We start from the raw sequence: 22,598 nt of genomic DNA, 5'->3' as shown, positions 1-22,598 counted from the left end.
GTGGTTTTAAAGATTTTGTAAAAATAACGGTGTCATCTGCATATTTCACAAGTTTTGAATTTAGTGGGATTGGCATATCATTAGTAAAGATATTAAAGAGAATTGGCCCCAAAACACTTCCCTGGGCGACGCCGCTTTTGATTCTTTTTCTTGAGGATAAAGTGTTATTGATTTTGACATGAAAATTGCGATTTTTTAGATAACTTTGCATTAGTTTGATCAAATTTATAGGCAGATGAGCAAGGTGTAGCTTAAAGAGGAGTGCCTCATGCCACACCTTGTCAAATGCCTTTTCTAAATCTAGGAAACAGCTTGCAATAGTATTTTTTTGGAAAAGGAATCAGCAATAAATTCAGTAACATTGAGAAGTTGATGTACTGTGGGCGAAAACCAAACTGTTCACTTTGAATTATCCCTCTATCTTCCAAGTGTCTCGTCAGCCGTTTCTGTAGAACTCGCTCAAAAACTTTGCTAAGACTTGGAAGCAGGCTAATTGGGCGATGAGTTAACATTTTTTGGATCTTTGCCAGGTTTAACAAAAGTAATGATATGTGCCATTTTCCACTGCTGCGGAAAATAGTTAAGCCTTATGCAGGCATTAATTATGTTGGTAATTAGGACAATATATCCCTTAGGGAGAATTTTGAGCACTTTATTTGTTATCCCGTCGTAGCCGGGGGCCTTTCTATTTTTCAGATTTTTTATAATGTTTTGAATTTCAATGGGCGAGGTGTAACCAATATGCTGTCCATCTGTTCTATCAGGAAGGTGAATAATGAAATTAAAAACTTCCTCTTGTGAGTTATTTGTCGTGAAGGTTTTTTCAAGATGTGTTGCAAGAACTTCTGCCATATCTTTTTCAGAATATGCGATTTCAGTATCGGTGTGCAACGGTCCAATGTTGTCGCTATGAGTTTTTCTGAGCGCTTTCCAAATACGCCACACTGTATCAGGGTTGAAGTCCATTGAGTCTAATAAATTATTCCAACTATCAGATCTGTATTCACTTAGAAGATTTTTAATATTCCTATTTTTTCTGTTAAGAATTCTTTTGATATTAGGATCAGCAGTACGGCGCCAAATTTTAGCGGTGCGATTTTTGTCCTTAATTTTGTCAATAATGTTATCCGGAAGGTTTTCTTTTTTATGTTCTTCATATTTAGTAGATTTGTCAAGAGCACTTTTTATACAATTATTGACCTTAGTGATTTGATACTCAATGTCAGTAATATCGGCTAAAGCAGGATGCGCTGGTAGTTTTTCCAGAGAATGAATGAATTTATCCCAGTTTGTGATTTTTCTAAGTGGAATATTTTTTTCAAAGCCGTAATAAGTAAATCTGACAGGGAGATGATCGGAAGTTAGCTGGTGTGAAACTTGTAGGAAGGGAATTTGTGCAATATTTTTTGTGATAACAATATCAAGAACTTCAGCGCTGCCAGTATGGCTGTATCTGGTGGGATCCGTTGGTCCAAAGATACTTAAATCATTTGTAAGGGCATAATTATGAAGGAAGTTCCCGTTTGCATTTGCACGTCGAGAGTTCCAGGAGTGATGCTTCGCGTTTAAGTCTCCGGCTAGTATTGTGGGAAGCATAATGCCGCTAAAGATGCTCATGTCACTGTTGCTGATATTATGTCCCGGGGGATTATAAGCAGAAATAATCACAATAGGTTCATTAGTGCGAGAGTGAGCTATGATGGCAGTAGTTTCAATATTACTAGAACTTGGGAGATTAAAATAGGTGGCCTGCAAGTGTCTTCTGATGAGAATCAGGGTGCCACCACCCCTGTTATTTTCTCTGTCTTTTCTAAAGGTTCTATAACCTTGGATGTTAAATTTATCACTAGCTCGAAGATGTGTCTCGTTAATTAAGAAAATATCAATGTCATGGCAATTAAGAAAGTTTATGATCTCAGTGTTCTTGCCGCGAACTCCGTTGGCATTAAAGAAGGCGAAATTTAAACTGCTGGAGGCAGTAAGTTAGATGCTTGCATAGTTATTTACAATATTAACACTCATAATTTAAATTTGCTAAAAGTTCAAAGGCTTCCCACCCTATTTGGAGCTTTTCCATTATTGACTTGGCTTTAAAAAAGCGTTCAAATAGCGCTTTGCCTTGAGTAAATAGATTTTTGATCCATTTCAGGAAATCCGGGGCGGAGCCTAATTGTTCTCTTTCGTGAGCTTCATTCTGGTTGGCTGATGAGGGACTGGCTTCATTAACATTTTCGTTAGTGTTTCTCCTACTCGGTAATGGGGGGAAGTTCTCCAAGTTGTTTTCTGGAGGATTTGTTCTTGTCTTTCTCCAGGCATCTCTTTGATTTTCTTTTTCAGCAATCTTACGTTTAATATTGTCAGGGTGCATTTCGCAACCCCTGTAGGAACTGACGTGGGGTCCCCCACAAAGGCAACACTTTCCTGGAAGATTTCTATCTTTTGTACAGCTAGTGGTGATATGGTTTAATCCGCACTTTAAGCATCTTGGTTTATGTTTGCAGTGGGAGCGACTATGTCCATATCTCTGACAGTTATGGCACTGTTTGTGTCCTGGGGTTGGTTGGAAAGAGGTAATTTTGACCGCAAGGTCCAAGATATGTGTTACCTGAAATATCTTTTTTCCTTCAACAGTCCGTGGGACTTCTACAAGGAAAGTTGGCAATTTGACAATTTCATTGTCAATCTTTTTGGTTACCTGTCTAACCGTTTTAACTAGAATTTTTAATTGTTGGAGTTCTTCTAATATTTCTTCAGGTTTAGTATGCACTGAAAGCTTCTTTATTACTACTCTAATGGGCTTATCCCTTGGTAGGGGAAAAGTGTGATAAGGTATTTCCTTATTATCCAAAAATTTTGTGACTGAGCGATAGTCCTCGTCAGATTTGACTTTTATGTGGATGTCTCCACCTTTTTGTACGCACTCCATAGCTGTGGTAAATTTTTTAACTTCATCTCTAAGGGGCTTCCAAGACGTAACATCAGATATTATAATCGGCGGTACACGGTTTGCAGTTTTTCTAGGGGCTATGAATTCGCCTTCTTCTGATTGATCCATATCCTGAGGGTTTGTGTTGGGCGTTTGATTGACTTCCATGCTGTCATCTATTCTAAGGGTAGAATATCTATTTTTTATTGTTGTAACAGATGAGTTACTGCTATCACTTAAAGTACGCTTGTGCGTTTTTTTGGGTTTAATCCAAGTTTCGCCCTGCTTAAGAGAGTTATTGTCTTGCACATTGACATTATTCATGTTTTGTTGGGTAAGAATCTGACCAATTCCTACAATCTCATCAATTTCCTTTGAAGATTTAACATTTTTTAATTGCCGTTTACTGAAGAGTTTGGCTACCATAACCTGAAACAATTTTTCAACTTCTGGATCAACTATTTTTTGACCACTATCAATAAGATTTTTTTGGATTTGCAAATAGGTAGATATAGCATCTAATTCCTCTTCTGAACCACTTTCAATAAGATTTTCAATAACATTTTTATCATTAATTAAGTTTAAAGTCTGAATGTACTCTAAGTTGGGATTCATTGCAACAGTCCAAAAAAACCTACCGTCCCTAACGGAAAGGCAAGTCCATCATGAAAACACTTGGAAAAATCAAAAACCAAACTCGAAAACTACTTACGCGCACAATCGATCAGGAACACTTCACCAAGCGACCAGCTCGCAGTAACTCCAAAGCTCGAATGATGACGACCCAGGAGAACGAGTGAAGAAATACAGGAGCCAACGATGAAATGTTTCGCCACTCGGACAGCCAGTTGCTTCTCTTGATTTCGCCTAAAATTGCAGGATTAAATCCTCTAAATTTTTCGCCTCAGTGCGGGTGTGTATTGCACCACTATTTTGTCTATCTAACCGGCCGTATGGCATGATAAAAACAGAGTGGATTAAGGCTCTTTGTAGCCAAAGCCATTTTTGCGAAAGTTATAGATTAGATTAGATTAGATTTCATCACATTCGGAGCGGGGACTTGGTGGACGAAGGTTCACCGTCGGATATTGTGCCTGCCTCTCAGATCCGGTTAGCAAGTACGTCCGTCTCGTGTGGTTTCACTGTGAGACCACGTGCTCTTACTAATCTGATTGCATCAGCATTTTTCAATGCTATTTTGCGGTTAGTATTTTTTGTGAACGCTTATATGCTTTCACTATTTTATTTGATTATTTTATTTTAGGATTATTTCGCAAAATTTTGATTTTCACTACCACGTGTCTTGCCAAAATTGCCTGATTGCTGGTTTTGCGACCTTTATATGCCATTTTGCTTATCATTAAGACTATTTGCGCGTTTGAATATTTAATCGGATAAATTAAATTTTTGCGCGTTTGATTTTGGATTATTGGATCGGATAACACACGTAGTTACCCCCAAGCTCTCGCTTCAGGTGATTGTCAGGGGCCTCGTGTGTTCTTCGCCTGCACATCCGTCTGTGGAGAAGGCTATCGGGCCAGGCTCCATCCCGGGGTGCAGGACTCCATTTTATGGGCGCTGGATTTTGGATTTTTTGCGTTTATTTCTGCGTAGCGGACCATGGAGAGGCTCGTGGAAATTTGCACAAATCAGATTAAGGAGTTGGATAAAATCAGAGACAAAAATGATGGAAAATTATCAGACATTGAAAAAACTTTTTACAACTTTCTGCTTAGCTCCTTTGAGATTGTAAATGCTTTGAAAGAACAAAATAATAGTGTCATTGATAAAACACCTACACCTAACACTGTTAAAAACTTAGATGAAAATAGCAGGGCCAGAAGTCCAATAAAACTTAATGATGATCCAATCAACAGTACTGAGGAAAAAGCATTTGATCAAGATACAAGTTCAGATGAGGAACCAATTAAACGCCGCAGAGGCGACCAGACCGTGAGAACAAAAATTCACTAACCAATTGCTAAAAAAGTGAAACTCAGTACGCACACACAAATAATCTCACCGATCATTACAGCTAATCAAGCTAGTAATAGCATGAATGATCATACGCCGATTAATAGTGTGCAAACACAAGTAGAACATAATCAAGATAACGAAACTGATAATAATATGGATACTAACGTTAGCGAAACAGAAAATCAGGATAACATAAATAATCAGACGATAACAAATAATGACCGCACTGAAAGTAATACGCAAAATTCAGAGACTAATACGCAAAGAAAACTCCCACCACTAATTCTTAAGGAAAATGTCATGACTTGGGGAAATATCAAAAAAATATTTCACACCAAAAAATTCTCATTTATTGGACAAAACCTGAGGAATGATGGCATAAAGGTCATTGCTGGAGATGCTGAAAGTTATAGAGGCAAGGTTAAAGTACTCAAAGAGCTCAAAGTTGAGCACCACTCCTACATACTGCCTCAAGATAAAAACTTAAAAGTGGTCATAAATGGACTCACTACTACTTCTGATATAGAAGAAATTAAAACTGAACTAGAGGAATTGAATTACAAAATTATTGAAATTAAACAAATGTCACGACGACGAGGGGGGGGAGTCATTCCACTCCCATTATTTCTTGTTACGCTACCAAAAACTGACGATTCGAAACGAATCTATAATGAATACAAACTCTGCGATATGAAAATCAAAGTAGTGGAGTATAAAGGCAGACAGGGGCCCATACAGTGTTTTCGCTGTCAGGGCTTCAATCACACCCAAGCCGGATGCAATTATGCTCCGAAATGTGTCCGATGTGGCGGAGGCCATTCAATTAAAGAATGCCCTGACAGAAAAATCCTGATAAGCCCCTAGTCTGTGCGAACTGCGGGGGACCTCACACATCCAGTTTTAAGGGTTGTGAAAAGTATCCCAAGAACAATAATAGCACAAGTAACACTGTCAAAAACAAAACATTCTCAAACCGTATCATAGAAGGAAAAAGTTATGCACAAGCCATATCATCAGGACTGTATTCGGAATATATCAATGAATATATTCCGAATCATTCAATCCGAATATTCAATCCATATCAATGAAGCAAAAACAGTTTTTGCTAATCTAGCAGAGCTAGTAAAAATCATTAAAGGCGCTGGCTTCTTACAATTAACACAACAAACAAATCAGACTATTCAAACCAATTCAGAAACTGCCAAAACACAGACTTTAGATCATGGGTAAATACAGAAATAGTCGGGCCCCTATTCAGTTCATGACCTGGAACGCACATAGCGTCCAGAATAAAATTACGGAACTTCATAACTTTTTACTTGTGTATGATATTGACGTTGCACTCATCACAGAAACGTTTGCGACTCCGTGCTACAATTTGAACATCGCAAACTATAGATGCTATAGATGTGACAGACTAAGCCATAGAGGTGGTGGGGCCGCGATTTTTGTGAAAAACACCCTGCAATCTTGCCTCATCAGCGAAGATTATGATAACGGATATGAAGCAGTTACTGCCTCAGTTTTACTCCCATTTTATGGAGTTGTCTATTTTATCACAATGTATAATCCACCGAACAATGTATTGAATATCGACAAATTAGCTGAACTTCTCCCAAATAATAAACAAATCATCCTGGCTGGAGATCTGAACTCAAAACATACTGAATGGGGCTGTCGAAAAACCAACAATAATGGCGAAGTCCTAATCGAGTTTATCAATAACTATCCTATTTATTTCTACGCACCTTCAGTTTATACGTACCTCCCAGATAATCCTAGAAGAGGAGATATTCTTGACATTGTGCTCACAAATACTGACATTCCAATGTATTTGAATGTTAAAGTTGAACTAACCTCCGACCACGTGCCGGTTATCGCTATTTTGGGCACTAACAAATGCGAAGAAAACAAGTTTAAAAACATCACTGACTGGCAGCATTATTACACACAACTGTTAAAAAACCCTCCAATTATTAGCTCACTCAAGAATAAAGAGGACATTGATAATGCGATCGAAATTCTCAACAATAGTATCCTCAGTGCATACAACACTGCTACCAAAAAAATCCCTATTCATAAAGACAATTTCCGTTTACCCAGAGAAATTAGAGATATGATTAAACAGAGAAACCGTTTGAGAAAGAGGTGGCATATCTCTTGGGACCCAGAGGTCAAGAAAGAACTTAACAGACTTAATAATATAATCAGTTGCAAGATTCGGAAACATCGGGATGAGGTCTGGAATAATAAAATTGAGAGTTTTAATGAATCTGGAAATGATTTCTGGTCTTTCGCAAAAAACCTTAGGCGCAAGCCCCCTTGCAATAAACCAATTTATAGTAACAACAGAATTGCACTTACTTACAAGGAAAAAGCCGCCATTATGGCAGAGCACTTAGAACAACAATTTGTACCGAATCAAGACCCTTGTGACCCTCTTTTCTCATCTTACACTCGACAATTTATCAAAGACTGGTTTGAAGGACCAGGGGCCCAAAATCGCACTGAATATACATCCCCGACCGAGGTTAGAAACATTATCAGAAATCTGAAAAACCGGAAAGCACCTGGTTATGATGAAATTACGAATGTTGCAATTAAAAATATGCCACTTAATACTGTCACATGATATGTTAGCATTCTCAATGCCTGCCTGGAAAATAACTACTTTCCCGAAAAATGGAAAAAGGCCAAAGTCATTTTTCTACCAAAGCCGGGAAAAGATGCCACCAAACCGGAAGGATACCGTCCGATAAGTCTACTCCCAGGACTAGGTAAGATTTTCGAACGGGTCATCTATAAAAGAATTGAGCCGCATATGGATAAGCTCCCAATGGAACAATTTGGTTTCCGTAAAAATCTCTCAACGACAAAACAACTTGTTCGTCTGTGTGAATTCATTGGATCCGCTTTATTTAGGCATCAAAGTGTCGCCTTACTCATGCTAGACGTGGCGAAAGCTTTCGACCGCGTCTGGCATGAGGGGCTCATTTTCAAGCTCGTCACACTTGATTTCAGTAGAGACCTCATCTTACTTATCAACTCTTTCATACGGAACCGCAAATTCTTTGTAAATTTTGGATATGAACACTCTGAGACCAAATATCTGAAAGCCGGGGTAGCTCAAGGATCTATTCTTGGCCCTATTTTGTATCTTTTTTATGTTTATGATCTACCCAATAGTGCCGATCTCAATACTTACCTCGGATGTTATGCAGATGATACCGCCCTTGCCGTGAAGTCACATAGTCACTGATAAAACTTCAAGAAAAAATTCCAGCCATTGAGGAATGGTGCGCTAAATGGAGAATTGCGATTAACGGACAAAAATCCCAATTGATAATCATCAGTAAAAAACATTCCAGAATCCCTTTGGACAGAAAAATTAATATCTTTAATGAAGAAGTACCACTTGTTAAAAAGGCTACTTATCTTGGAGTAGTTTTGAATCACAGATTTACCTGGAAAGACCATATTGACAGTATTAAATGGAAGACCTCCTACACTATCAAAAATCTCCTCCCACTAATAGGTAAAAACTCTAGACTTGATCTTAAAAGGAAAAGACACATCTATACAGCAATTATCAGACCAATTTTTTGTTACGCATCTCCTGCCTGGGCGACCTACACTCAAAGTGACATGAAAAAACTCCAAATTACGCAAAACAAACTTCTCAGAATTATTACTAATGCGCACTTGTATGTTTCGAATGAGACCTTACATAGAGACCTACGTATAGACAGTCTTGAAGAGTTCCTTCATAAAGCTAATAGAAAATTCTTTGAAAAAGCAAAAAATTGTTCTCATATGAAACACTTCAAAGTATTCGATTACCAGATTTTTGCAGAGGACGCACGTATTCGACCGCTTGCGGCCTTCACCGCTCGAGATTCGAACTTCCCTACGTAACTTTATCACGAGTGCAACGTCGCTGTATATATGTGTATAGACTTTTTTTTTTTTTTTTGCCGTATTTTATTTTATACTCTTTTCATTTTATTTGCATGTAATTTATTATTCTAATAAATTGTATTGTATCAGCTTATTTGTATAACTTTATTATGACATGTACCTATCATGAACAACAGAACAAGTCTGATTTTCACCCTGTCTTTGCCTCTCCTGGTTCTGAGCTTCGTCTGTGTGTTTCACTGGACTTGTCATGCTGTCACCCCCTCTTCGTACTACTGACGCCTCCTTTCAGTCGTCATTGCTTTCTACCGTCATGCGCCCTTCGGGCCTATGTGTCATGAGCCGGAAACATTGCGTAGAGGCAGCAATATGCCGGCAATATTGATGATGATGATCATGATGATGATTTCATCACATCATCATTCGTTCACCTGAGCTCATAGAGACAGGAACGAAATTTTTCCCCAGCTAGATCTTCTTGTTATGATTGTAAGTATGTCTTGTCTCTCTCTCGCATTACGACATCCAGTAAGGGCAGTGACAACTGTCTCGATCATTTCTACTTGCTTATCAATCACCGGTATGAATTCGATTATGGACAACGAAATTCGGATCACGGATCAAGAACTTGAAAAACTTGAATTAATTAACAAACAACAAAGGCTAATTAATGAAATTGCCTTTTTAAAGGCAAAAAATGATTCTTCGGATTTATCAGATTGCGACTTATTGCAATTGCAAAAATTAGAAAATGAGCTTAACAACTTACCTAAAATAGATAATCGAGATTTACTCATTAAGATATTATATAATTCCCTCTCACCCGAGGAATTCCACAAAATCACTAATCCCAAAGATCACACCACGAATCCCAAAGACGCATGGCTAACTCAGGCGCCTAGAAAAAGGCACAGACGACTTTCTAACGATTTAATAGAGGAACTATCCCCAACTCAACTATCAAATCAATTCAGCACTTTAAAACTAGACCAAAACCTTGATGAAAATAATAAGATGGAAGATGAAAATATCTCTAACACACAATTTATAAAACCTTCTAAAGTCGTTAATAAAATTCCCCCAATCATAATCACAGACTCTTCGATATCATGGAAAGATCTCAAAGACAGACTAAATATAGAAAAAATAGAGGCTAAAAAAGAAGACGGAAACCTGGTCATTAAACTTTTCTCGGCAGAAGACTACAAAAAATTACAAAATAAATGCGACAAAGAAAAAATCCCCTACCACACTTTCCTACTACATTCCGACAAAGCACTAAAAGGTGTTCTAAAAGGATTAGTCACTACGTATACAGAAGATGAGGTTAAAGAAGCCCTCACAGAAGATTATAAATTACCAATTAACAAAGTAAAACAAATGACCCGAATGCGTGACGGTATAGCCACACAACTTCCAATGTTTTATATTGAATCGGCAAACACCCCCGAAGGAAAACGCATGTTCAGTGTAAAACTATTACTAGATATGAAAATAAGAATAGTCGCATATAAAGGAAAATCAGGCCTCACTCAATGTTTCCAGTGTCAAAGATACGGACACACTCAGAAGGCATGCCACAATACTCCCAGATGCGTAAGATGCCTTGAAGAGCATCAATCTTACGAATGCCCGCAAAAAAGGAAAAACATCTTCCCTATCTGTGTTCTCTGCAAAGGCTCTCACGCAGCCTGCGATTTAAAATGCCCCGAACATCCTAATAATAAACATGCTGCAAGAAATACTAAGGAGCACCCAACAATAATACCCAGCGCCATGAACAAAAGTCAAAATACTCCCAATACGACGAACCAATCAAATACCAGGAAACTCACCACGGAAAACCAATCATACGCAAGCATCACAGCTAATATCAGAGAAAAGGAAAACAGTATGAAAACTCAGAAAACCTCGGAAAATAATATAAAAAATAAAGATGAGTCATTTGAAGACTTCCAAAATTTCATACAAGAGTTATATCAAATTTATACTAAATTCAGGAATGTCAAGGAAAGCCAATCTAAATTAAAACTGGCCATGGAGGCTATACGGGTATTCGAAAATCACAGTTATGAGTAATCACACCAATAATTTTAATCACAAAAATCAGCACATCAACTATGCAAAATTCACAGCATTCAATAGCAATGGCATTAAAAGGCAACTCACCGAAATTAAAGATTACCTACATAAAAATAGCATCGACATCCTTATGATCTCGGAATCTTACCTTCAACCTGCAGTCAAACTTAAAATTCCAAACTACGATATTTTTCGCACAGACTAGACCCACAACAGAGTTGGAGGAACCCTAATTGCTACTAAACGATATCTAAATTGCTATCCTTTCAATTTGCCACAACTTTCCAGCATGGAAGCTACTGCTTGCATTCTGAACAACAAGAATACAGAATTTCTCATTATTTCTGCCTACAAACCGCCAAATAACTACATCAGCACTAACGATCTGGACATCATCTTCAACCTCGGATACCCCACTATAATAGCAGGAGACTTAAATTGCAAACATCAAAACTGGAACTCAAAGACCAACAATAGTAATGGTATCATTTTAAACAACTATATACTCAATAGCAATGCAGAAATTTACGCCCCAGAAGACCCTACTTATATTCCCACCACACTTTTCGGCCAGCCAGACGTTCTAGACGTCGTCATTACTCACAAAATCCAGCAAACTCCAAATATTCAAGTCGCTAACTGCCTCTCCTCAGACCATCTTCCTCTTGAATTCACTTTATACGGGCTCAGGCATGGCCTCCCACCCTTAAGGACAAAAATAAACTGGAATAATTTCACCTATCTGCTCAACCAACACATCCAAGCTACTACCACCCTAGGTTCTGGCCCAGAAATAGACGCCGCAATAGAACAACTCAATAAACGCATCATACGAGCCATAAATCACTCAAAATTTATTAACAAAGATACCCCTGCCACTTTACCTCAATATATTTTAAGGAAAATCTCTGAGAAAAATCACCTAAGAAAAATTGCACAAAGAACCCAGGACCACAGAGATAAAAGAAATTTCAATAGAGCACAAAAAGATCTTAGAAAAATGCTTAAAATTTATAACGATAAAGCTTGGAACGATTTCGTCTCCAGTCTAAACAACGTTGATCACTCTGTTTGGAAAATAGCAAAAGCCTTACAAAACAAAAATTATACCATAGGACCCATTAAAAAAGACAACGCTACAATCTCCAAACCTGAGGAACTTGCGGAAATTTTCGCCGAAGACTATCAAACTCAATTTTCTAACAACTCTTATCCTTGCAGTAATGACCTAAATGTCATTAATCATGTAAAACAGTTCATCTCCAATAACTGCAATAGCCCCAATCTTCCTACCAACCCAAGTGAAGTACGTAAGATCATCAAAAACCTCAATATCAAAAAAGCTGCAGGACACGACCAAATCAACAATAAAGCTATAAAAAGTCTCCCTAAAAAAGCAATTATCCTTCTATGCAATATCTATAATGCTTGCCTTAGAAAAAATCATTTCCCGCAATGTTGGAAACATGCTATTATCTTCATACTTAAGAAACCTGGAAAAGACCCTTCAAGCACAGCAAATTACAGACCTATTTCTCTCCTTCCTGCTATCGGAAAAATCTTCGAACGTATCATCACTAATAGAATTAAAGACCATCTTAACAATAATAATATCATTCAAAATCATCAATTCGGTTTCCGTACTGGTTACTCTACAGTTCATCAAATTACCAGGCTTGTGGAATATATCGGCGAAAGTTTCACTAAAAAGGAAACCGTAGCCGGTATATTCCTCGACATAGAGAAAGCATTCGATAAAGTCTGGCTGGACGGCCTCATTATCAAGCTCATAAATTATAAGTTCCCACCAAGCCTCATAGTTCTCATCACTAACTTCCTTAAAAACAGATCCTACCAAGTCAAAATTAAGAATTCCTTATCATCTATCCATTACCCTACTGCGGGTTTAGCACAAGGATCCATAATTTCTCCGACCCTCTTCAATGTTTATATTAACGATATTCCAACAGATCCAAACATCCTAATTACCAGCTACGCTGATGACACAGCCATCATAAGCAAATCCATAAACCCTAAAAAAGCTAAAAATAGTCTACAGAAGCATCTCAATATAGTTACGCAGTGGTTCAAAGCCTGGAAGATTAAAATAAATGAAAACAAATCTACTCGAATTTATTTCAGAAAAAATAGCCTCAGACGTCAACTTGAAAATATCACTATTAACAATAAAATCATCCCACAGGCTAAAGAAGTTAAATATTTAGGAGTTTTCTTAGACAACAAACTTACCTTCAGAAAACACATGCTTTATACACGAAATCAGGCATATAAAGCTTTCAACGCAATTATAGCACTTACAGGAAGAAACTCTCAACTAAGCCTCAACACCAAAAGAACAATTTATTTACAAGCCATTCGACCAATATTATTATACGCATCACCAGCATGGGCAGCCACTGCTAAAACTAATAGAGAAATTCTACAAACTATTCAAAATAAGATGCTCAGAATTATTACTAACGCCTCATGGTTTATCAGAAACAATACTATACATAGAGATCTCAATATAAAACCACTCAATAGTGAAATTATCAAAAAGAGACACAACTTCTTTTTAAAATGCAGCAAGCACTCAGATGCAACAATATCCAACCTACTCAACTACGATGCAACTCTGATTCAGCGATATAATAGACCGCGTGCCATTTTTCACAATGAGAAATGGTAATGTATATATGTAAATATTTAAATTAGTTTTATTTTTTCTTCATATGTTAACCAAGACTTTTCTTTTCATTATTTTTGCGATCCTTTACCAGAAGGACTAAAAATTAAGGACTGGTCAACAAATCGCAATTGTGTATCTTATCATGTGATTACTTCAACGAATCAGAGTTAAGTGCGCGCTCGAAGTATACAGACGCCGCCCAAATTTTCTCATTCAGCCTTCAATCTTCACAGTAGAGAGACGTGCGTAACGCAGCTACTCAAATTATCGTGCCATTGCTTATCATATATCTTCTACAATGCTTATCATTATCATTATTGTCTTAAATTCAAGATCTTCTCTTATGCCATTCACAACTACCATTTAATTCAAGAAATTCAAAATATGCCTTTGAAATTATGCCATCGCTTAATTATGCCATGACAGGAATGTGCCTTGCCTTTGCCAAGATCTGCTTTCCAGTATTAGTACTTAGGAGGTGCTTCTAGCTCCAGTGGAAACGTATTGTTTCCGGAGGTAATATCTACTTTGGATCCCAAAAAAGGGTGTACAGGCCTGGTAAAAGTCTTTCTTAGGACTGTATACCAGTCGATAGGAACAGGATACGGATACGGATACGGATTTCATCATTTCTACTCTGATTCTTGCTGAGTGAACGTCATTTTGACTCTGTCATTTTCCTGCGCCATTTCGTTTTCTTGTACACGATATCTGCTAAACGAACTTATTCTGCATCTAATGTAAGTATTTTTTCGCTTGTCTAGATTACTATTTTAAACACGAATTTATTTCTTTTTGAATGTTATATTTATTTAAATTTTTAATTGCCAGGACCTGTTTGAAGATCCTGACTTTCCTTTTCGGGACTCAGTTTTTACACGTATTTTTAACGCACTTTTTTATTTAATGTATTTTATTACTGTTTGAATGTATTTTAAACGTATTTTATTTTATTTTGATAGTTAATCGATGAAGTGGATCAGAGTTTTCTGGAAAATCCTATGGATCTACCCTTGTATTATCAAGTGGGTTCCGGATTTGAGGTAAATATTTAAGTATATCTTTATTTAAGTATTTCAGCATTTTTAGATTCTGCTAGAATACTTTTTTCTTAGTACTAAAATTAATGTATTTATTTATTTTTAGACTTCTCCGTCATCAGCTCGTGGGTCTGTTTTTATGGCTGGTTCCGATGAACGTTCGGTGTGTATTTTTCTTTTTTGCATGATTTATTAAAATAATGTCTTTTTGAAAATGTTTGATTATTACTGAAACTGATTTTTATGTCTCGTCGACGGAACCATAAATATCAGGCCGAGGAAACTACCTTCCAAGCTGGTATAGATATGGAACGGCTACCTCAAGGCGTGCAAAACATCCCGATGGTCTGAATTCCGGACACCGTCAGAGAATTGTTTGAACAACTTATTCGCCGTACAGCAGCTGATTTAAATCCATCGGACCTCATCCGATTTTACATTCAAGCTGAAGGGTTGGACAAACCGATCAGCACTTCTCTGATGGCAGTTTCGACATTAACGGTCGAAAAGATTCTGGCTGCAGTCATGAAAGTACTGCAGTCCAAAGACAAAATCGAGCTGGATACAGGGTTCGCAGTGGACGTGATCACTATCAGAAGACCTGTGGGTGCCGGACGAAATAGGAAAGTGATTAATATCTCAGTGGATAGGCTCAGTAAAAAGTCTATTTTGTCCATTCCCTATGACGATGAAGGACTGTGCTGTGCCAAAGCAATTGTGTATGCTTTGGCACATCTGAATGAGGACAAAGCTGCTATTAAAGCCATGAAAGATCATCGTCGACCAGCCCTCGTGAAGCGAGCAAGAGAGCTCCATATGGTTGCGAATGTTCCTTTAGGCCCCTGCACGTTTGCGGATATAGCCATATTTGAAGATCACCTGCACGTCCAAATTGCCGTCTTTTCTTCGGAAAACTTGAACAGAGTAAGTCATTATTTTTATCTCAAGATATTTTTTCTATATGTTTTCATTTCGTAACTTCATTTTAGTTCTTTTATGATTTGTGGCTATATGATAAAAATTTATTTGGGTACATGAATAATTTTTAAAAAAATACTTTTTAAAATTACTTTTAAAAAATTAAATTACTAGCAGAGTTTATGATAATTTCGTTGTTTCCATGTTAAAAAATATAACTTGTAAACATTAAATGCGTAGTGAAATTTTTAGATTAACTTTATGCTTGTATACAATTTGTTTCGATGTTAAAATATAATGGATGAAAATTAAACGCATGGTGAATTTTTATTCTTAGAGAACTTTAACTTTTCAGAATACTTTATATGTTAAAATTATAATGGGGGAAAACTGATTTCTAAATTGTTCGATTTTTGAATTTATTTTTAGAGAAAAGTTTTTCGTTTAGAAGTTAAAAAAAAAAAAAATTATAGACAAAATTAATAAATTTTTATTTTTAGATTACTTTAAATTGCTACATTAACTTTATATTTTATGCATGTAAGCAATTCGTTTCCACGTTAAAAAAAGATAACTTGAAATACTGAATACATAGTAAATTTTCTAGATTGTGTTACATTTTTTAGATTATTTTTATGTATGAAATTTATTTAGATGCTAAAAACATAACATGAAAAATTTTTAGATTAATTTTAGATTTAACATAAAAATTTATATTTTATGCATGCATTTCTTTAGACGCTAAAAATATGTCTTATAAAAATACATGGTGAATTTTTGACTTACTCTAAATTTTAAGATTATATTTTATGGATATTCACGCATAGAATCCATGAATGTATGCAGTTCGCTTCGATGTTAAAAAATATACCTTGTAAAAATTAAATGCATAGTGAGATTTTAGTTTACTTAAAATTGTTAGATTAATTTCTTATTTTATGTATGCAATTCGTTAAAACTTTCACTTTTAAGATTTTATTTACATGTATGCACAAAGGCAATTTGTTTCTATGTTAAAAATATAATTTGCAAAAAGTTAACATATAGGCATATATTTCTGATCATTTAAATGTTAAAACTTTAACTTGTAAAACTGAATGCGTGATGAATATTTTAGATTATACTTTCCGTGTTAAAAATGTAACTTGTAAAAAATCGAATGCAGTGTGAAATTTTATTTTACTTTTATTTGGATAACTTTATTATTTTACGTATGTTTGCAATTTGTTTTAAATGATCAACTTATAAAATTTGAATACACAGCTAATTTCTAAATTAACTTTATGCATGTAGATGTTAAAACGTGTTAAATTGAATGCGTTGAAAATATTTTAGGCTTTATGCAGTTCGCTTAGATGTTAAAATTTGAATATTTTGCTGGATTTTATTTTTAAGAGAAAACATTTTATGTCTATGTTTTAGGTGGTCTACAAAGGAAGGGAGAGGGCCCAACGGATCAATTTATGGCTTCACGATGGGCACTACGATGTCATTAAATCTTTGAAAGGATTATTTGGCAGCGACCATTACTGCACTGTCTGTGAAAAGGCCTACCAGCGTATAGAAGAACATCGATGCGCCAATGCCTGTCCCATATGTTTAAGAACCGACTGCTTTCCAGGGCAGCCCCAGCGATGCCAGGATTGTGACCGTCTCTGCTGATCGGATGCCTGTTATGCAGCACACAAAGCTTTCACTGGAAACCAGGAGTTTTCACTTTGCGATCGGGTAAGTATTTTGCTATGTAAATGAATGTAATTATTGATCGTGTAAATTTTTAAGAAATCGTTTAAATACCTCTTTAATTGTCATTACAGATATACCAGTGCAGGAAATGCTGCCAAGTGATTGAGCGTCCAAGGATCTGCATAAGTGCGGCACCACTAAATGTCCTTCCTGCGGCCAATTTGTCGTGGCTGCTGAGCACCGTTGCTATTTGCGACGTGTTGCCCCGAAGAAACCCGACGATAAGTTCATTTTCTTTGACTTTGAAACGGACCAGTCTTCGGAGGAACATCTCGTAAATTTCGCGGTGGCTCAGTATGCCGACGGCACTGAAAAGGTGTTCCCGGGTTGCGAAGCATGCCAAGATTTCTGCGCCTGGCTGTTCACCCCACAGCACAAGGGCTACACTGCCATAGCTCACATGAAAGGGTAAGATAAAATCCTATAATTTGCATGCTTTAATTATGACTATGCTTTCAATAGTATTCATATTTTTTTTTTACTTACAGGTTCGAAGGGCAGTTCGTGATGGCCTGGCTCCTGGAGCAAGGCACAGCTCCGGAGGTGATCCCTAACGGGTCTATGATCATGAGTGTAAGACACCCCAGTCTCAACATTCCGGTCATAGACTCGTTAAACGTTTTACCGATGGCGTTGGCCAAACTACCGGGGTGCTTCGGTCTCAGCGAGTTAAAGAAAGGATACTTCCCTCATCTCTTTAACTCGAGGGAAAACCAGAGTTATGTCGGACCGCTATCGGACCCCCACTATTACAGCCCGGATACCATGAGCACTTCAGCCCGACAGGCATTTCTGTCCTGGCATGAGGAACACAAGGGGGATGTGTTCAATTTTCAAGACGAGATGCTGGCCTATTGCAGGTATGTTTTTTCCTTTTTTCTTGCTTTAATTTTATATTTTATGTTTCGTATATTTAACATTTTCTTTTTATATTCATAGATCGGACGTGGATTTCTTCGCCGCTGTTGTCTGGAGTTTCGAGCCCAGTTTTCGGATGTGGCGGGTGTGGATCCATTCCAGTAAGTTATTTTCTCATTCTGTACTAATAATGTTTACAATTATGTTATGTTTAGTGTCTCATACCATCCTTTTAATTTCTTTTCAGATACGTGACCATTGCGTCAGCCTGTATGACAACGTATCGGAATGGCCACATTCAGCCCAACACGATTGCCATGGTGCCCACACACGGCTACGTCAACTCAACGAATAACAGCCCTGATTCGATCCGGTGTTTAGACTTTGTTGCTGCTTCGGAAGGCATTGCCATTCAACACGCTTTGAACGGAGCCGGAGAGCACAGAATTGCCGGAGTCTCGGTAGACGGTTTCTGCCAAGCAACACAAACCGTCTATCAGTTTCAGGTATGTAAAAAGTAAATTATTTTTCTATATGATTCTTTTTAATGATTTTACACTTTTAATGTTTAATTTACATGTGGAACACTATTAATATATTTGTATTATTTTAGGGCTGTTTCTTCCACGGGTGTAGTTCCTGTTATGACGGTGATGTCATTCATCCACTAAACGGGGTTTCCATGACAACGTTGCGAGAGAAAACGGAAGAGACCACACGAAAGCTTCGCACCCAGGGTTTCCACGTCATAGAAATGTGGGAGCATTAGTTTCAAAGAGAAAAAGAGGAAAATCCGGATCTCCAAGCTTTCCTGGAGCAAAACCATCTGAGGGACCGGCTTAATCCTCGAGACTCATTTTTCGGAGGACGGACCAATGCCCTCAAATTGTTCCACGAGGGAGACGCTAAATATGTGGATTTCACATCCCTCTATCCATGGGTTCGTACTTTTTTTATTATTTTAAAACCTTTTCATGGATGATGTGTTTTTTCTGATTTTTATGTATGTTTTTTTGACTTTTTGTTTTATTTCACATGTGAACAAATATTGCGTCTACCCTGTAGGACATCCAACAATCATTACGGAAAGCTTTGGGGATATAGAAAATTACTTTGGACTTATCCAGTGCCGTGCGATTCCTCCTCGGAACCTCTATCTCCCGGTACTGCCCTATCGGTGTAGGAAGAAGCTCATGTTCCCCCTGTGTCGGACTTGTGCCTTTCTACAGTCTCAGTCTTCCTGTACCCACACAGACGATGAAAGAGCTCTTGTCGGAACGTGGGTATCGGAAGAAGTCAAGCTCGCGATAAAGAAAGGTTACCGCGTCACACATGTAAGTATTCAAAGATTATTTAAATTATTTGTCATAACCCAAATTTATTTAAAATCTTTTGTCATAACTGAAATTTATTCTTTATTTTCTAGATTTACGAAGTCTATCATTTCAAAGAATCGTCTACTTCCCTGTTTCGTTCCTACATTGATCTCTTTCTGAAGATCAAACAGGAAAGTAGCGGTTGGCCTTCGGAGTGTGTGACGCCTGAAGACAAATTAAAGTATATTCGCCAGTATGAAGAAAGAGAGGGCGTCAAGTTGGACGCTGGAAAGATTTCCAAGAATCCTGGGCGTCGACAAGTTGCCAAGTTGGCCCTGAACAGTTTCTGGGGCAGGTAAGATGATTTCTTTTGGACTTAAATTTTTTGTAAACATTTTTAATTCTTTGTGAATTATGTTGAATTTTTGTTTCAGATGGGGCATGAACGTCAACAAAGCGCAACTGACCTACGTACATACGATGCCAGACTTTAATAAGATGTTGTCGGATCCTACTAAAAAAAGTAAGTTTCCTTACCGATTTTATCCATCTATAAGGTTAGTGTGTTTCAAACTGTTAACTCATAACTATTTTGAACTGTTACCTCATGACTCTTCTATTTTTCAGATCAAAGATGTCTTTCTTCCCACGCTAGAGGTGGCTGCCATTTCCTGGGAATCTTCAAAGGAGTTTGTGCCGCAGGATGCCTCGACCAACATTTTCCTAGCGACCTTCACAACAGCTTGGGCTCGTCTCAAGCTGTATAGTGAAATGGAGAAGCTGGGTCGAGATGTCCTGTATCACGACACAGATTTCATCATCTATGCCTCGAATGGTTGCAACGATCCCCCCTTAGGAAACTTCTTAGGAGAATTTACCGACGAACTGGATGGAGATGTTATCAAAACCTTCGTGTCAGGTAAACACCTTTAAAAAGTTCCTTATTTAATATGTACCAAAAATGTTTAATGTTTTTTCTATTATCTCTTTTTTTCTCATGATGTTTTATTTTTTCAGGAGGACCGAAAAACTACGCATACCAGACGGCCACTGGGAAAACCTGCTGCAAAGTCAGAGGATTTTCATTGAACTTCCGGAATTCTCAGTTGCTGAATTTTGAAGCCATTAAAAGTCTGGTCTACAGCCTCGACCGAAGTGAGATCATCTCTCTCCACAACCCCTGCAAAATCACCCGAGAACCAAAAAGAAGAAAGGTGGTGAATAAACCGGAAACAAAACTGTACAGAATTGTGTTGGATAAAAGGGTGATCCAACAGGACTTGACCACCTTACCATTTGGCTTTTGAAAATAACTTTTGTAAAAATGTATGGTATGTACAAAAAATGTTTGTATGTAAAAAGATGTTATGCACACTATTTGCGTGTAAAAACTTATTTAGATAAAAAATAAACAGAAGTTTGAAAATTATGGTGTTTTTCTTTTTTTCAAAGAATGGCATGAAAGGTAAGTTTTTTTTAAATATTTTTTTTAGAAAATAATGGTTATGATTATGTATATATTAGTTTAATCAGAAAAAAATGATTTTATATACTAGCTTAATTAGAAAGAAAAACATAACACAAATAACAGGGTTGCCACGCTACCTGGAGAACCGGGAAAAGTCAGGGAATTCGAAAATTGATTAAAATATTCAGGGAAAAGTCAAAGAATTTAAGTATTTTTGTCAAAATCTGGAAAAGTCAGGGAAGTTCATACAACGATCCCGCCAAAAAAAAGCGATTTTTGCGCCGACGTCGGAAGAGGTAACTTTTTTGGCGAATTATGTATCACGTGAGTGTCATTCGGGTAGCTGGCATAGAGCCAATTTTCGCAGCTCCAATTTGATTGTCTTTTAGAAAGGCAAAGCAACTTTCCCGCAACTTTTGGTTTCCAGTATTCTCGAGAATCGCATGTGCAGTGCATGAATTAAAGAAAGTACCTGTTCTCGTATAAAACAAAATGGGTTTAATCCTAGTATACGGTACTATGGAGGTTAGAATCAAAGAATATGTATTGTAAAGAAGGAAAACCTCTCTGCAACTGACGTGGCTGTGGCTCCGTTCCATCATAGAGGGAAACAGCTGTGCATGTCTGATATATCTGTCACCAAAGCTCGAAACCGGTGTCGAAGTTCGAAGGTCACGTTATCAAGAGTTCATAAAATGAATATCGTTTAAAATTTCTTTAACCACTTGCGCTAAAAAGACGTGCCACGCACGTCAAGATGCTTTTGTCTCAAACCGCGAGCGACGTGAACACCACGTCGATAAGCATTTATCGCAAAAATGAAAATAACGTGGTGCACACTGTTTATTTCTCGAGTTACAGCTCTGGATTGCACTCGCAGATGCGGAGCGGCGTAAATGAGACGCTTTAACCGCTTGTTATATTGTAGCGCACGGCACCGCAATCGTGAAGTTTAGTCTTAGCGCAAGTGGTTAAACTCTAAAGGAAAAGAAAATATTTTTTGGCGCAAGTAAATTAATTCATGGATTAGTTATTTTCAGAGGAAAAAAAAAAAAAACTACGAAAATTCGTTTTTAAAATTATTGCGAAAAATCCAAGAAGAAACGTCCTTTGATAAAACGTTTCTTCTTGGATTTTTCGCAATAATTTAAAAATGGATTTTCGTAGTTTTCTTTTTGTCAAAGAGCGTTTCTTCTTAACACGTGTTTCTCAATTTCCTGTACACATCGCGGAGAGGGAAATTCTGACCGCCAGGTTCCGTCGCCAAATCCCTTGGAAAATTTTCCCTCCGCATTCTAGCGGCGTAATAGCATTTTACTTGTATGGAACCTTTTCTTCTTTACATAGACGTTCTTTGGTTAGAATAATAATGGGATTTGGCGACATCTTGATGCGCAATAAACGGGCCATTTTGGTCTTGGCGACAATTTTCAAAATCGTGCCAAAGCCTTACCGTATACTAGAATTTTACCGCAAAATCTTTTTAAACCATTTTTTTTTCCTTTTTAATAAATACCTTGCCATTTTGCAGTAAAATAAAAAAATAGTAATCAGTCATCTAGGCTAGCCATGTAATATAACTATATTCGCTAAAATATAGATGATTATTCTAATTCAATTCTTAAGTAATTATTTTTATGTTATTCATATAAGTTAATGT

General features: G+C 37.2%; 3 protein-coding genes across 3 annotated transcripts; all 3 read left to right on the top strand.

The window, feature by feature from the left end:
* Positions 1–14,883: 14,883 nt before the first annotated feature.
* Positions 14,884–17,700, top strand: LOC118197736 (uncharacterized). The gene is made up of 3 exons (XM_085827320.1): positions 14,884–15,556; positions 16,973–17,278; positions 17,368–17,700. Exons 1-2 carry the CDS (start codon positions 15,113–15,115, stop codon positions 17,210–17,212), a joined length of 684 nt encoding a protein of 227 aa, XP_085683446.1. The 5' UTR covers positions 14,884–15,112; the 3' UTR covers positions 17,213–17,278; positions 17,368–17,700.
* A 402-nt stretch (positions 17,701–18,102) lies between these two features.
* LOC118197734 (uncharacterized) lies at positions 18,103–18,935 on the top strand. Its single transcript, XM_035369278.2, has 4 exons — positions 18,103–18,156; positions 18,236–18,315; positions 18,402–18,660; positions 18,768–18,935. The coding sequence occupies exons 3-4, from the start codon at positions 18,427–18,429 to the stop codon at positions 18,921–18,923; spliced, it is 390 nt and encodes a 129-aa protein (XP_035225169.2). The 5' UTR covers positions 18,103–18,156; positions 18,236–18,315; positions 18,402–18,426; the 3' UTR covers positions 18,924–18,935.
* A 25-nt stretch (positions 18,936–18,960) lies between these two features.
* LOC118197735 (uncharacterized) lies at positions 18,961–20,630 on the top strand. Its single transcript, XM_085827319.1, has 5 exons — positions 18,961–19,094; positions 19,220–19,488; positions 19,581–19,825; positions 19,905–19,993; positions 20,098–20,630. The coding sequence occupies exons 1-5, from the start codon at positions 19,091–19,093 to the stop codon at positions 20,235–20,237; spliced, it is 747 nt and encodes a 248-aa protein (XP_085683445.1). The 5' UTR covers positions 18,961–19,090; the 3' UTR covers positions 20,238–20,630.
* The last annotated feature ends 1,968 nt before the right edge of the window (positions 20,631–22,598 follow it).

This window comes from Stegodyphus dumicola, chromosome 11 (genome assembly GCF_044657685.1).
Source record: "Stegodyphus dumicola isolate Sdum_Otavi_A_Nest chromosome 11, ASM4465768v1".
Taxonomy (NCBI): Eukaryota; Metazoa; Arthropoda; class Arachnida; order Araneae; family Eresidae; genus Stegodyphus; species Stegodyphus dumicola.
Note: the sequence above shows the minus strand (reverse complement) of the source record. Positions and strands in the feature narration are given on the sequence as shown.